The sequence below is a fragment of the Ptychodera flava genome, chromosome 21, assembly GCF_041260155.1.
Source record: "Ptychodera flava strain L36383 chromosome 21, AS_Pfla_20210202, whole genome shotgun sequence".
Taxonomy (NCBI): domain Eukaryota; kingdom Metazoa; phylum Hemichordata; class Enteropneusta; family Ptychoderidae; genus Ptychodera; species Ptychodera flava.
The window spans coordinates 1,269,902-1,286,749 of NC_091948.1; the positions used below are offsets into that span (position 1 = coordinate 1,269,902).

General features: G+C 35.3%; 1 protein-coding gene across 3 annotated transcripts in view; it reads right to left on the reverse strand.

Moving 5' to 3' along the window:
* Positions 1 to 236: 236 nt before the first annotated feature.
* LOC139121063 (semaphorin-3D-like) overlaps positions 237 to 16,848 on the reverse strand; it is a 138,179-nt gene continuing 121,567 nt past the window's right edge. For 2 of the 3 annotated variants that reach the window (XM_070685683.1, XM_070685682.1), the window contains 2 exons: positions 6,449 to 6,561; positions 237 to 3,593 (listed from right to left, as the gene is read on the reverse strand). In XM_070685683.1, coding sequence (XP_070541784.1) covers positions 3,510 to 3,593; positions 6,449 to 6,561 — 197 coding nt within the window. In that variant the 3' untranslated portion in view covers positions 237 to 3,509. The remainder of the gene's footprint in view (positions 3,594 to 6,448; positions 6,562 to 16,848) is intronic. The other variant, XR_011549216.1, reaches the window with a different exon arrangement.

Sequence of the window (16,848 nt, forward strand, 5' to 3'; positions counted from 1 at the left end):
TGATGGACATTCTATGCAGTTTTAGAGTGACCAAATCCATTCATTGTTTGTGGCCTCCAGACAATGTTTTTTATTCAAGTCCAGCAGTCCTGGAGCCCAGTTTGCAAGTTCAGTACTCACAAGTGTGTTAGTATTGAGATGTACATTGGCCACACTGCCATGACAAATTTTCAGGTGAACACCAAAATCTTTTTTTTTTTTTTTTTTTTTTTTTTTTTGGGGGGGTGGGGGGGGGGGGGGGGGGGGTTCCTTCAAATTTGAGAAATAGATTGGCCCAACTGGAGTTGAAGAATGTTGTGAAGCTGATATTACATGCATAAGCAGCAAAATCTGACAATGGCATGGGCACATGACAACAACAGTGACAATAAACTTATTGCAAATACAGAATTAAGAGAACATAAAGCTTCGTTAGCTTGGACATTTCGTCTTCCAAACCAATCAAAAACATCTTGCCATCAACATACTGGGCATCACTTGATGGGCATTAATAGAGCTACAATATGAACAATGTGTCTTGTCGCACATCTTTTCCATATATGAGTATGGAATTTCTTTATGCAAGTCTTGTTTCTTGGGCTCTAACTTCCAAATGGTGTCTGCCTAGATATATAGTTGAAAATCTTAGACAAAGGGCCAAACTGAGTACAAATGAAACTGCTGTAAGTTATGTAATGCATGTTTCTCTAACCATGAGTAACACTTTAACCCTTTTCCTGCTAGACAGTATCACTTCCCCATCAGCCAAGTCAGTAAAATGCGGTATTGAGCCAAAAAATGACATATTTTCAACCCACTTGGCTTGGTCTCTTATAGCATGTTTAGTCCAAAAAAGTCAAGTTTACAGTATTTATGTTTTCAACAGCTTTCAAATGTACAGTATTATGTTAAAGTACACCGTATGGAATATGTTGTGTTTCATTAATTTTAACCATCTTGACCTGGTGGTGAAATATGGACTTGGCAGGAATAGGGTTAACTTTCAATTTAAACATCACAAATGACCACACTACACAAGACACAAAGTGACATAAATGTACATATTCGCTTTCTTTCTCGTAGCTATATTCTGCTTTTTAAAATTTTAACTTGAGTACGACATATAGATGATTATTAAACATAATGGTATTGTAAAGTACAATCATGCAAATTATCTGTATATTTGATACTTGTAGTATACTTATAAAACCATATAGTCAATGTCTGAATTGATGAGTTTCTACTGCTAGTACATGCACATCAGAAATTACAAGAATATGGCTTGATACTATCTTGCAAATGTATGCAAAATATTACACTACATGATAATACTCACTTTACAGCTATTTCATTCTACATTTGATTACGAATGCTAAATAATGACCAATAAAGTTTAGTGTGATGGCAAGGAATCAATTAAGGCACACATTTCAATTCTTGTTACAATCAGACCTTGACACTGTGTCCAAATATAATAAATCAAGGTGCACATGTGTGAAATAGGAATTAATTCTATTGTTGTCATTAGCTATTCATTCAATAACCCACTGATGTAAAGTTTTATCCACAAAACACTCAGAATCTTAGCAGGTGAAAGAGTGCAATATTCTGTACTTTTGAACATTAACATAGAATGCAAAAGATATCAAATAGTAGCATTTTGAATCAAACTATGTTCAGTTTGCATGTATTTTGAGCATCTTGACTTTCAGAAACACTCAGTCCCTGAATGACTGCAAATAAGTTTCGATTATGTCAAGTTCATTTTGCAAGAAAAGTTTGAACAGAGTACAGATGTACTGAGAATGCCAAGACTTTAAGTCGGTAGTTCTGTGAAATTTCTTGAGAAAAAACTCATCATCTACTGTGAAAGCCTTAATACACCATGGTAATATCCTTTGAATATTACAGTAAACTGGTTTCACAGGAACCATCAATAAATCTGACCTAATACAAGTATACTACCACTGTTTGAGTATGTCTATTCTACTATTAGTGACATGTCCTGTAATGAGAAGATACTATGGTTCAAACTAAATGATTTTCTGCACGATTGCCTATAAAACAAAACCCTAAAAACCCAGACAGTAATAGACCACCAATCTAAGTTTAAGGATAGACTTCCCAGTATTTGAAGTGTTTTGTAGAACATAATCTACTATTACTACAACCCTATTACTCAGATCTAAATGATTTATTGGCAAGTAAATTAATTTTACCACAAAACATTTAAAACAGTGGCTTTTTAATAACAGCAAATATTCTCATTCCTATCGTAAAAGACAAATCAAAGTACTGTACTGCAACACTACTTGTAACAAGTTAACCCTTTGAGTGCTGCAATTTTTCCCATGGAAATTTTAGTGCAACATTTTACCAATTTTTATGAATTTTTCTCGACATTTTTTGATAATTTTGGACCAAATTGATATCACATTTCACTGGCTGCAGTTTTTTATCAAAATCAGAAAAACATTGACTGGGGTATATTTCACAAAGGGGACAAAATTGACTGCGATGCTCAAAGGGTTAACTGTATCAAATGAGGTTGTTTCACCGTACCAAGAATCTCTTCTTGTTTCTAGTACAAGGAAGGTTTAATATTCATTTGCTCTGTCTTTAACAATGAATCAAAACCATAACAAGATACCATTTTAATATATACTTTTGATTTTCTCAGCCACTTTCTTAAGGGTGGCTTTCTCCCACATTGTCTTGTAACAGTTTTAATCAATGTGTAAAGTTCAACAAACATCATCTATACCTTTTTTCCACTTTCTTTTTCATTTAACACACTTTCTGACATTACTTTGGGGATCAAGAACATTATCCCAAAGTCATGACTGAGTAAGGTATAAATGGACATCATTTTTTGTATAGATATTAACCAAATATTTTTTTATAATTATGCCCATGTGGCCCTGTTCATTATTTACATGTTACCTATACACTCTCTGCATTTTGAAGATAAATGGATTTGAAATCCCTGTACAATTAGAAATTACAAAACACAAACAATTCTTATTTTTATTTACAGCAATGAAACTGTGCAGACATAGCAATTGTTTCTGAGTATATTTATATTTACGGTAGCCGATCGGTTAACTAAAATTTGATCACTCACAATTTGCACAACTAAATAAAGCTAACAACGCAAAATAACAATATGTCATCCAACTTTTGCTCTTCCTTTTCAGCCATTCTACTTCAAGCACAACAGCCTGTGTTACTGTAGACACATATCACTTTCAGTAAACATTTTTTTTTTATTTCAAAGTCTATTTCTGTGAAGTGAACAAATACAACACTAGAAGGATATATGTCACAGAAACTTACTACTTCTTCTTCAATATTTGTGGCTGTTGAGATTTGCTATTTTTTTTTGCAGTTAAACAGAGCAATTTCTTTGAAAATTTTCTTAGTGTAAAACAAATCTGTCTGACTAGAAAGGTCTGCATGAAATTAATACAACAACCTTTCAAAGAGATGGTTGAAAAAATTTAAAAAGTAGCAAATTGTGTACTGCACTTCTAGTTTGCCGGGCAGGTGTCCTCTCCAGTGCAACAATCATTGCAATCAATGACTTGAACTTTACATTGACAGCTTTCATCGCCCTATAAAACAAAAGAATACACAAAGAACATTACATGAGTAGATTTGGTGGATGTCCTGCAATGTCTGACTTTTACATTTCATTTTTCATCAAGGTGGTATAACAGTGGTATAAATGAGAAAACTGCTAACCTATACCTTTTACCTGTAACTGGAAGCATTACTGTGTCGAGACATTTTGGCAACTACGAAACTTTATTTTTGCATTAAACCATAAATGGTAGAATGAGAAAAAACGCAAACTACTGAATACTAGACCTCAGGTGCTTTGCACAGCATTGCATAATGTCATTTTCTTGAAATGTGTACACTTTCCAGACTTCAGTCATGGGATGATAGATATGTGATGAAAACTTGAACTGCAGGGGTTGGTTGTTTTCAACTTTATTATTGCGATAGCTTGGAGCACAGTGGCATTGTTTTGGCGGCGAAATAGTTTTTGGGTGACATGACTCGTGGGGCGATGAGGTTTTGGTACAAGGTTATTTTTGTGTGAAGTGGTTTTGGTGTGAAATGGTATGGTATGAGATGGTATGATACAAAGTGGTTTTGGTGCGAAGTGTCTGGGAACCCAATAAAATAATTATAACGAATAGTTTGGTTCTGATGTGTCCATGAGGCAAAACAATCTGCATTAGATTTGTAACTAGTATCACGTACATTTTTCATATAAAACGCTTGTCTTGTTTTTTGAAATATCTGAATTCTAAACCAATGACTCTAGTTCATTGCATAACAATAAAATGCCCATTCACGATATACCAATGTAGCAAAACTTGAAATTTTAGTGAGTACAGACAATAATGCATTGTAAATACCCAATTTGACATTTATTTTCTTCTTCAGCACATTGCAATAGTAAATAACATCCATAAATCTGTTTGATTTGCTTCATTGGGAGGAAACAATAGTTATCGTATTTTCTTCCGGTTAAAAATACTGAATTACCAGAAAAAATCGATTTAAAGTTATCCAATTCTATGACGTCATATTTTTTTACTAAAACCTTATGCATTTTAGAAAGACCAGTATCTAAGCTTTCTAAAACTATAAGGTATATGGCATTTCAAGCCAGTTTACTTCATCAAGGAAAGAATGTTGTACCCCTACCCCTAGCTTTTGCACACCCCATACAGATACACGCAATTCAAAATTGACTCCAGAGAAGTAGTGTATAGTTAAATATCTGATGTTAACACTTTTTTTCTTGTTTAATATGTCGGAATAAATAATTTAAACACAAAAAGTTGTGAAAATTTTGCTCAATAAAAAGTAAATCACAATTGTTACATGGTATTTTGGGTAAAAAATTTCAAAATTGTCAAAAAAAATCATTTTAAAGTCGTCCTATTCTATGTACACAAATCAATTTTGCTAAAGTTGGTGTTCCTCAGAAAGAGCAGTATCTGAGCTTTCCAAAAAGTAAGGTTTTGTGCTATTTCATGCTAGTTTACTCAATGTAGGGGAGGATATAGTACCCCCTACCCCTACCCATTTTTCGCCATTTTTTGCGGTACATACAAATCAAAACCAGTGCAGACAGGTAGTGCATCCCAAAATATCCAATGTTAACATCTTTTTTCTAGTTCAGCAGATCCAAAGAACAAAAAAATACCCATGTAGTAGGTTTGGGGGGGTGGGGTGCACGGTGGGCCCCTCCAGCCCATGGACTAAATGATTTGAATCTTAATTATCAGAAATATTGAAACAACCAAGGTATAGATAGCTCCACTGCATTGATCAGTGATGATGGTGAGAAAAACTCAAGAATTACAAAAATGGATGCTGACAACAGTAGCAATTTTTTGTAATAGTTTCACAAAATTTTCCTAAAATGTAAAACTGACAGCATGAAGTGAAGACAAACTGGACACAAAATACTACTGGTATGTCATAAAAATAGGCAATTTTCAAATGTGGAGAATAGCGATTTTATTTTTACTTGCTGAACTTCATGATGGACGCTCTAGAAAGTTTGGTTTGCAGGGTCCATGACTCATAGTCCCTAAAAATTCAAAGACTTTAAGGACTTATTCAGCAATTATCAAGGACATATTTAAGGTCTATCATACAATTTCATTTTACAATATATCATTTACATATATATTTCATTGTACAATTTATTTTTATGATATCAGGACTGATCATCTTGTCACTTTTGAAAATTGTTGGTGGATTATCAATTTTACAGGACTTTGCAGGACTCAGTTTTACTTTCCATGACTTTGAAGGACGCTTTAAAATTCAATGACTTTCAAGAAGTGTACAGACCCTGAATTTGTATTTTTTAATTTTTCCTATCTTCAAAGAGTATACTTCCCTTGTATATCTTATACTGGTAGTTCCTTTCAGACCCCATTCCTCCATTTCTACATAGCTATCAAAGGCACAGACAAACATTCACTATACATTCTTCATGAAACTTCACAGACTGTCCCAGAGTATCAAAACCTTTCAAAGAATAATGTTTCATGATCAATGCTGCATATTGACACAGGGATACTGTAAAAGTCCTATGAGAGGGTGCACTTTAAAGTAGCAAAACCCTTTGCACCCTGGCCCCCTGGTACCCTATGACATCATGCAGACATTTTTGTCCGAGCCGGGTTCAAAGGGTGCACTTTAAAGTAGCAAAACTTTTTGAATCAATCCTCTGACATCCTCAAACGTTTTACAGAGGAATTGCACAAAGATATTATAGAATTATTAGAAATGTTGAAGTTGTGAAAATTGGCAAGTGTCTGATAAAGTATACATGAAACTTCAATAAGGCAATTTATGGTAACTGCCATTGCATTTGTATTGAATATGTTGACATAGCATGTTCCTGTTATTCTCATTGATTAAATATACTCACCGGTGTTGGTGTAGGGGTGGTACAAACTATCTCATTTTCAAGGTCTGTATACTTCTTATGTGCCTCTTCATACCGATCATTTTGACACTGTATGGATGTTGCGGTAACACATTCTATCAAAAGGAAATATAATTTTAATGTTTACCTTCAACATGGTATTCCTTGTTGAAGATCTTATAAATATATCTGTACACATATGCATAATTAATGAATTATACAGCTCCCTTGTTTATTTTGTAAAAATGCCCTGAGAAGACTGTCGTAAGACTTTGGTTACCATCTTAAACTTTTAGAATTCAACAATAGCACACAGTTTATTTGTGAAAATTTATCTGAATTAAAAATGTGAAAAATATATTACATCTTATACAAATGTCTTGCAGTGTGGTACAACTATCACACCACTTCAAAAAATTTCATTTCACCACACTGGCTGACCAAAAGAAGAAACTGCGACAGATTGCTACACTTTGTGAATCTTCAATATGACTTGCTGAACCATCTGGTCCCAGCACAGGTTTCTTCTTGCTATTGTTTATTTTAATACATTTGACTATGATATGTATTACCAATAAAGATTTTTATACTACCAACCTCTGGTGTATTGGTCTCATCTCAAAGGCCTTCATTGGCACCAGATTGTCTCATCAGAAAATTTACCCACAAGATTACAATATCAATGGAAAACACAAGGCTATCACAACTCCATAATCCTCTTACAGACTAGAACAAAAAGGCCTTTGAAGATTTTTTTCTCTCCTTCACTGTTTCATGTTGTTTGTCTTTTAGAGTCTCATCATAGGGAATTGCACAAAATTCCGTCCCCAGGGGTAGGGGTGTCTTGGGCTCAGGACAGGTTCTTCTTGCTATGTGTTTATTTTATTTTACTACTTTGACTATGATATATTTGTAATATGGTTAGCACTGGTTTTGTAATGATTTCGTTTTTTCGTATTTGTCCTTTGGCAATCTTGAGTGAAATTTTGTCACTGTGTTGCGTCTATTATCTGACCAGTTTGACTGCCTAATTCGCCAAAGCAAGCAAGGGTAGTAATTTAGTCTATTATCTGATGAGTTTGAGTGCCTAATTCGCCAAAGTAAGCAAGGTAAATTACTAATCTGGGGACGCTGTCACCAGATTATCACCGGATTAAGTTTGACAAAGTCAACAACGAACGCACCAGCAAGGTATAACAGAAGGAAGGGGCGAAACTCTCAAAAGCCGTGTCCAGATGTGGTCCGTAAAACTAGTGGACACTTTATATTCATGTATTCAGAAACAATCAGGAGGCAAAACAAACTTGAATATTCATTTGTAAACGAACAGGTCGGAAAGGAGGACCTCCCAGGAATGCGTGGTATGTGTTCAACACACCTTGCTAACGTATCGGAGGTGTGTTTATACTCTTCCGGCTGGCCCGGCAAAAACCACGTTGTCGACGTGCCTAACACCGCATCGAACTGAATCAGACTTCATGGGTATACTGAACAATTCCGTGTAAGTCAAGAACAAGAACGGAAAAGGCTTTATTAACTCGACGTTCGCGCTCGCCTTCAACTTGTTCAGTTTATCAACTGCGTTCTTGCAATAAGTACACTTTCGTCTTTTTTTTCAAATAACAAAACAAGACATGTTTTACATACGCCCAGTTGTGTGCTACAAGCAGGGTTGTCGGTTGGTGACTGCGACCGTGCTGCAGATTTTATACCCCGCTGTATTTTGCTTTGAATTTTTCAACTGACCCCATGTGCTAAGTTAAAACAAAAACAAGAAGAGTCGAGTATTCTCTCTGCAAATCAAGAAGCATTTCGAACATGAACGATTCTGATATCTTGACCTCAACATTACTAGGCTACGCAGCTCGAAAGTTATTCTCAGAAACAGGACGGGAACATTAGTCAAAGCCGGAATTTGCATGGTAGCTAAGGAAACCGGCTTTTCTTTCTCAGAAAGCATGCAATGTACTGCATACTGCTTATGCTCCCTTGGGTCTGAGACTTTCGCCCTCTCGGCCATAAACGTCAGTGAGCTGCCAAGAACATGATAGTTCAGTAGCGTGAATCTGTTGTATATTTTGATACATTAATTTATCAATCCTTATACTCAACTACCTAACGCATCAAACAAGGGTCACAGTCAGGTTCTTAGGATGTTCTCCAAAAGATATAATCGATTAGTTGTGCGGAATTGGAGGGTCTACAGTGTAGTGAGAACTAATAAATAACTGGTCATCAGTGTGTCTTCGCACATCAAATCGACAAGTGTATTAATAACTTCGAAGGTTTATATCCTTCAATGTAAAGTTGTTGTTATACAAAAGCACATTTTTGGGAAAGCGGACGTGCAAGGGAAAGACACAGCGACTGAGTCAGTCAGAGGCACAAAAACACTGCATCCGCATTTGTGTCCAATGCACACATCTCTGTGATTCCAGTTTCTCATTTGAACCTTACGTCAAATTGTAGTGAACTCCCTACACAGTGCCGCATATATAGGCGAGCCAGTGGCCACATATGATGATGGATTGCATAAACTTGGAAGTCTAACATCCTTCACTGTAAAGCTGGGTTTTTTATACAACAAAAACATTTTGGGAAAGCCAATGTGCGCGGGAAAGACAGCACGATCGCGCAACTGAGTCTGACAGCGGCGCAAGAAGTGTTTCCCCGACAGTCAGATATACAGTATGTATATCATACACTTTTAAAGCGTGTCAAACGTTGACATAAAAGATATGTCCAAAAGGTTTTGTTTATAGATAGTTATTATATTGTTATGATGGGTTTCACATGGGTTCAAAAAATGATATAAAAAAGATATGATGTCCAAAAAATTCGTTTTATTCAACTGACTGATTTATCGTCTTTACTATGGCCTAAACATTCCCGTTTTCGTTCGACAAGACTCTGACATCAACATCTCCCCAACGTATAGATCAACCTGGTTGAGCATTACTGTGCTTCTAATGTGTCTTTGCAGTTTATAAAACATCTCGCCTTGAAATGAATGAGGATATTGGGCATGAAAATACTTTTGCCGACGAGTCAGTTTTTTTTGCTACAAGCGGTGAGTTTCTTCCCTGAAACGATGACCGACTGTCGTCAAAAGCACATAGATTTTCATGTCCGTGTTTATATACACCGATGAGCCTGACCCTCGAATCGCACATCCCAAAGCATCTTGGGTATTTTGTTTACCCGTGTCGATCATGTGAGCTTAAATTCAACAATCTCAAGGTCAAAGGTTTCTAGTTCTGGCTTCCGGTCTGACGGACCACATCGGGACACTGACTCCACGGCTTCGATTAGCGTTCTACAGCTCAAAGAAGCAACCGACGAAGTCATAAATTGGCCTGTCCCCGTTTGAACATGTCAGAAAACTGTTGGCGTTCGTAAAATTGGGAAGTGATCACTATAAAATAGGTTTCTGTGGACACGGCTTTTGAGAGTTTGTCCCTTCCTTCCGTTATAACTTGCTGATGCGCTCGTTGTTGACTTTGTCAAAGTTAATCTGGTGATAATCTGGTGACAGCGTCCACAGATTAGTATAATTTACCTTTGCTTACTATGGCAAATTAGTCTGCGTTCACAAATATTGATTGGGGGGCTGGAGGAATAGCGATTGAAATCTTATTTTTTTTTCATATCCCCCCTTCAATACCCTAAAATTTTTCAAAAGCCTCCCCTCTATATGATCAAATTTTTTCAAAGTCTCCCCAACTATCACAAGCATGGATATTTGTAAAGGATGTGCGCGCAGACAAAATAAACACGTATTGGGCCATTCCGCTCGCAGATGTTCAACATTACCTGTTATTAGTACTTTGTAAAGTCATGTTTACAAGCTTAGTTCTTAAATTGATTCATTTTTAAACGCATCAGTGAACTTTTTGGATTTATCAGTCTAAGCCAACTTGAGTTAATCCAAATCTGGCCAGGCCAATTGCTCCTGCCGAAGAGCACACAAAATGACGATCATGAGAGAGTATGCAAATTGTGAATTCTGGCTAATTGCCATATTGTAAAAAACTGAGCACAGTGACCCACCAAAAATTTGTTTCAAAAGTACAAGACATATATGAATTAGATGCTACTCAAAATTGACAATATTGGAAGGTTAAAATATTCCATCAAATAAATGTTTTAATCTCTGAAATTTTGGGTGTAATAATGGCAAATTTGGTTAAAAAATAAATAATTCCATTTAGTCACATATTTTTTCATTTAGTCTTTACTGTTCAAAGTTTACTTTGTATTATTTTATGACGTGACTATGAAAATTTAGAAAATTGAACATGGTGACCCCATCTTTTTTCTTTAATACTATTCTCATATGCCAGAAAGTCTCCTGGTCTTCCATGTGTTGCTCTCTGGCCTAATCTTGTGTACAAGTATGTTTCACTGTCATGAGCGTCATTTGACACAAAGCTCTTCTTCAACTACCATGTACATCAGAGTCAGAGGTATCTCTATCACTGCTCAGGTATGCAGTGACAGTGACACTGCAGTAGCAGGGCAGTATCTGATAGTGACACTGCCCGTAGGCAGTAGCTGTATTAACTTTGATAATTTTAACAATATTTTTGTTCAGTTTAAACATATCAATCTTGTTCTACTCCCTACAGCATGTTGAACTGTCCGGTATTCAGCTTGCTATCACAGCCTGTGTATGTGTACCATGCATTTGTATCACTGACAACTGACTGTCACTGATTAAATTATCACCAAATACATATTTATATATATACAGGCTTTGTCGACAAATTAATATTGTGTGTTTGATTATGCTGTAGGGAGGCAGCAAGAAACTGTAGTTGATATATTACATAGAAATATTGCAAAAATCATCAACAGTTGCAGCTTCTGCCCAGTTACTAGGCTCGTTTGTTTTGTTTTTTGACAAATCACACATGTTTAGATTTTTTCGAGATAAAAGTCATGAAATGTGACAAAATGGTTCTAGATTTTGTTAAATGATTACTAACATTACAACAATTGGATGACATAAAAATGGTATTCATTTTCATTGAATCACCTACAAAAACTTGGAATTGGAAAATGTAAAACAAAATAGCGCCAATGGCACTTGATCACAACTGGCACATTGTGAAACTACTCTATCTCTGGGTGCACCTGTACATGAAATACTGAATGGGTAGGTGCTGCGGGTTTGGAGCTTGTCAGTACATGTACACACACCCACACAATCATATCATATACATACAGACAAACTCAAAGACAGGCAATCTCAAACCTATAAGAAGAGTTTTCACTGGCACATATACTCTTGCCCATATGGGAGTTTGAATGGGTTAGCTCTACATACTGACATAGAGGAGAAGTTGTTGATTTGCCTGCACTTCAAATGTTAAAGAATAGCCACCTGGTATTTGTAGCTGACAGCTGGGGAAAAAGTGACATGGGACAAGTATGGATTTTAACTGTAAGCAAATTTTATTCAATATATAAACACTGAACAGTATTAAAAAATCAAAAATCACTGTCAAGGACAGTGTGCTCACATTCAGTTTGAATTGGTCTATTCAAGAAATATTTAAACCAGGAAAAACAAGAATGACAAAAGCAAATAAGGTCTGAAAGGTAGGTACTCGAGGTCATCTTTGGAAACATGCATATCGACTTCTACAGCAATGGGACAAGCAGATCCTAAATGCATAAGCAAATGTCAACAACAAAAAATAGACAGAGAAGGCTTGATAAAAAGAAAAGGTGGGAGTGGTAAAAAAAATGTACAAGGGATCTGGTAAAAAAGTAATGCTACCTCATCAATCTTCTAGACCCTACCCCCTCCTGAATATCAAATGTTCCATCCCTTGGTATTACATAATGCCAGATGACAGGAAATATATTTACAACCTTGGGGAGTTTTTAATTACAATGGATGAGTGTTATCATTCTAATGTAAACAGCACTTAAGTTAGTTACAGATAGTGAAATGCCTTCCACTGTGGGCGGTGATTACAACATCTGGAATTATCCTGGATCCAAATTTCTCATCAGTTCTTCTATGTCTTACATAGAGTAGTTGCAAAAATTAGTCCGCAATGAAAAAATTTACCTCAGCTTTGTTTTCTCAATCAAATTTTCCTACATGTTGATACTAAATATGACAAAATTATGTTCACAGCCTTCGAAACTGTGTCATAATATATCCTGGGTTGGTGTAGGTCATTTAAGGTCACAAATTGAGAAAATTCCTGAACTATACATATATGGGGGTTCACATCACTTTGAGCAGAAAATTTATCTAATAACATCCCTCAGGACTTTATACCAAATTACAAAGCTATCAAACAAGTTATTTTGAGAACAAGTTTTCTTGACCAAAAATGACAATATTGTCTTAAAAATACAAATTTGTATATTTCAGGACAATTTCCACATATCTAACTATTGTCATCTCTGTACATCTGTGTACCAAATATAAAAGCTGCCTGTCCAGGGGTTTTAAAAAGAAAATACTGTTTAAGATTTTTTGACCAAAAATGACAAAATTGCTCCAAAATAGTAATTTTCCAAATTTTGTCATAATTTCAACAAATTAGAAGAGTAACACCTGCGCAAAGATCCAACCCAAATTTGAAAGTGATTGGGCTGGCAGTTTCAGAGAAGAATTTTTACTGAAAATGAGAAAAATCACCAAAAAATTCAGCAAAAATACAAAATTACGGATTTCTTCACAATATTCATAAAACTGTATAAGGTTCACCTAAGGTACTTGCACAAATTTTCAAAGCAATCAAAACAGCGGTTCTAGAGTTATTAATTCTTGACCATTTCACATTTTGTAAGCTCATTTGCATAATTTTGGCAATGCAGACTTCATTTGAACAAATCCCATCTATAGCCAGGATGCATTTAGACTACAAATACCTAGCTGAAACGTGCAGTGGTTTGCGTGTTTTTGATGTTGACGGACATACTGTACGTACGTACATACATACATACATACATACATACATACATACTGTCTCGAGACCTCCAGTGTCCCATTGTTTTGTAATATATAACAAGTGTGCCATGAGCTTCTATTTAAAGGAGAGAAACTTCTCAAATAATTTTTTTTCCCTGTAATTTCCTGTGAGAACACATGGACAGATGCTCAGGACTCTATGCTGGTGCTACCTTGATAACTAACCTACAACTTGTAACGTCATTGTCTAACCTGTTCACCCCAATTTCCTGTAGACAGGTCCACACTCACCATTGATAACAATGGGTTTGGGCCATACCATGGTAGTGAAAGACTGTAACATGTGGGGTCATGGATACTTAATCTCTGGAATGTCAAAGTCTGTATATTGACTCAAGGATGTTTACTTAACAAATGCCTAGGGTCATCTCAAAAGTGAGAATCTAAACTATGAAATATGTTTTTTTTATTGCTTTTGATGCCCAAAAGACCATAGAAATCTTTTATACTTCGAATCAGCCATCCTGCATATTTCTAACATTCATCAAAACCTAATTTCTGTTCCACAACTCATAAAACAGTCCACAATGCAGGATTGGTGTACATTCCAAAACTACATATATGAAAGACCCCTAAAATCAATTAGATAAAAATAGCGTCAATGACACTGTAGCTCCCATCCTGGACTATTTAGTGTTTGTTCTCTGGTCAGATATTTGAACATGTGTGAAAGGATAAAGTGCATGAAGTGAAAATACTTAAATGTAATGTACTGGAGACAGTGAATATGTTTAATGTATTTATTCAGAATATAAAATGGAAAAAATACAGAATTAGAAATATCGTATACTGTGATACAACCATTAACTAAACAAGTCATTGACAATGACAGTCCCCACTTGTAATAGGAGTATTAGTCTTGATGGGGCAGGGAAATGTGGTCATTAAGAAGTATCACTGGAGTGTATATGTTGAGATCTATGGGCAAATAGGTCTATGTCGTTGTTCCCAATTTGAAACACATGAGGCATGTCTAAGTTATGGTTCTAAATCGGGAAAAAAGATCAGACCTCTAGCAGTATTGGCCAGCCAAGAAATACATATGCGCATTATAAATGAGGTACAAGATGTGACATCTTAAGGTCTAATATCCTATCAAATTGGAGGGTATAGAACTTGTGGTTACTGAGATATGCATATATATGTATAATCAGGTCAAAGGTCATTGAGGTTACATGACATTTTGAAAAAAAAATTATATTGCTAATTAATCCCTGTCCCATCATACTATACATGAGGGTGTAGCACTTGTGGTTACTGAGTTATGGACAAATATGTATATTTGAGGTCAAAGGTCACGAAGTCATGTCACATTTTGTCAAAAAAATTGTATTGCTAGGTTATCCCTATATACCAAATATAGTTATCAAAACAAACCACCAATTGTATGAAACATGGGCCTAAATACAGACAGACTGACATTCACAGACTGGCACAGAGTGATGACATTGACCCAAGTGTGCCTTGGCCCATGGAGAGTGATAAAGATATAACAAAAAGCTGACTGTAATGATAAAATAGTTAAGTATAGGCCTACAGACACTGAGGGTGAATATGTTACAGCAATTTGATTAGTTTCTTTTCATTTTCTACTTCTGTGATAATTTTTAAGACAATCAAACTGCAAGGCAGTTTTAATATTTAATTGACATAATTTAATTTAATATTTAATATTTAATTATTTTATATAATTTAATTGACATACATGTTATCTTTTACAAGCACACAGCAAACTGTTCTTGATTTTTCATTTACAATATTTGACATAGACTGAAATACATAACATGCAACCAATATTTACATTTTGCCCATGCACCAGATACATGGAGAGATTTCAACATGCAATCATTAACTCAGAAACCCTATAGGGAAAAGTAAACATTGTTTTCTTCCAGAACAGCTGGTATATCCACATCTGGAGCAACTTACAAACTTAACCAATTACACAAGGATGATGACACAAGAGATAAAGTTAAACTGTGGTGAACTTGACTTTTCTTTCAAATCCTTACCTAACTTGATTGACATCTTAAACTAAAATACACTGCATGTTTAATGGCACACAAAAATACATCAGGGGTGTACCATTTGATAAAAGGGGGTTGTCTGGAAGATTGATGAGGAACATCTTTTTTATCCGATACACTGTACATTCTTTTTTTCCCACTATCCCACCTTTTCTTTTTGACAAACCTGTGGCTGATTTTTTTATTGACATTTGTTTGGATTTTTTTCAAAATCTGCCAGGACCCCCCCCCCCCCCCCCCTCCATCACTCTTTAACATTGAAAAAAAACTTTGAATATATTTGTTGGAAACCAAACCTGCTAAAATCACCTCAGCTATGTTTTCTCATTATTTTTTACCGCATTTCAACACCAAATACAGTTTACCATTTCAAATGCTTACTGAATCACAACATTATCTTAAACATAGGGCCAATGTCCCTGAAGCTACTATAGACATGGATACAAAATTAAGTATTTCCTGACTGTATGAAATCATCTCACTAAGGTCATCCTAGGGACCTGTTAACCAAATATTAAAGCTGTCTGACCAGCGGTTTTGAAAAAAACAAGCGACCCAATAGTCGACAGAGCTCTGCTGTGTTATGTAGAGAGCAACTTTTTGTGACATATGTATTGATGAAGATGGTTGAGATCTTTGATAGCTCATTTCAGGATGGCCTGACCTAAAATGGCAACATTAGCTGCAAATATACAAAATTGATGATTTCATCATAATTATGTATAAAAATGTATACAAAATATCAAAGCTATCACATGAGTAACTTTGAGAAAACAAATATTTTGACCAAAAATGGCAAAAATTGACCCAAAAATACAAAAATTGAAGATTTCATCAAATTTCACTATATCACACTAGGAGAACCCCCAGGAACCTGTATACCAAATATCAAAGGCATCAGACAAGTAGTTTTTGAGAAACACATTTTTTGACCAAAAATGTCAAAAATTGCACCAAAAATACAAAATTGCAGATTTCATCATATATTCTATATATCATATTTAGTTTATCTGTAGGAACCTGTATACCAAATATCAAAGCTGTCAGACGAGCGGTTTTGATGAAATAAATTTTTGACCAAAAATGACAAAAAAATTCCTTAAAAATACAGATTTGCATATTTCATCACAATTTGAACAAATCCAATTTGGGTTATCCCTAGGGACCTGTATACCAAATATCAAAGCTGTCAGACGAGCGGTTTTGATGAAATAAATTTTTGACCAAAAATGACAAAAAAATTCCTTAAAAATACAGATTTGCATATTTCATCACAATTTGAACAAATCCAATTTGGGTTATCCCTAGGGACCTGTATACCAAATATCAAAGCTGTCTGACCAGCGGTTCATGAAGAAGAAGATTTTTTACCAAAAACG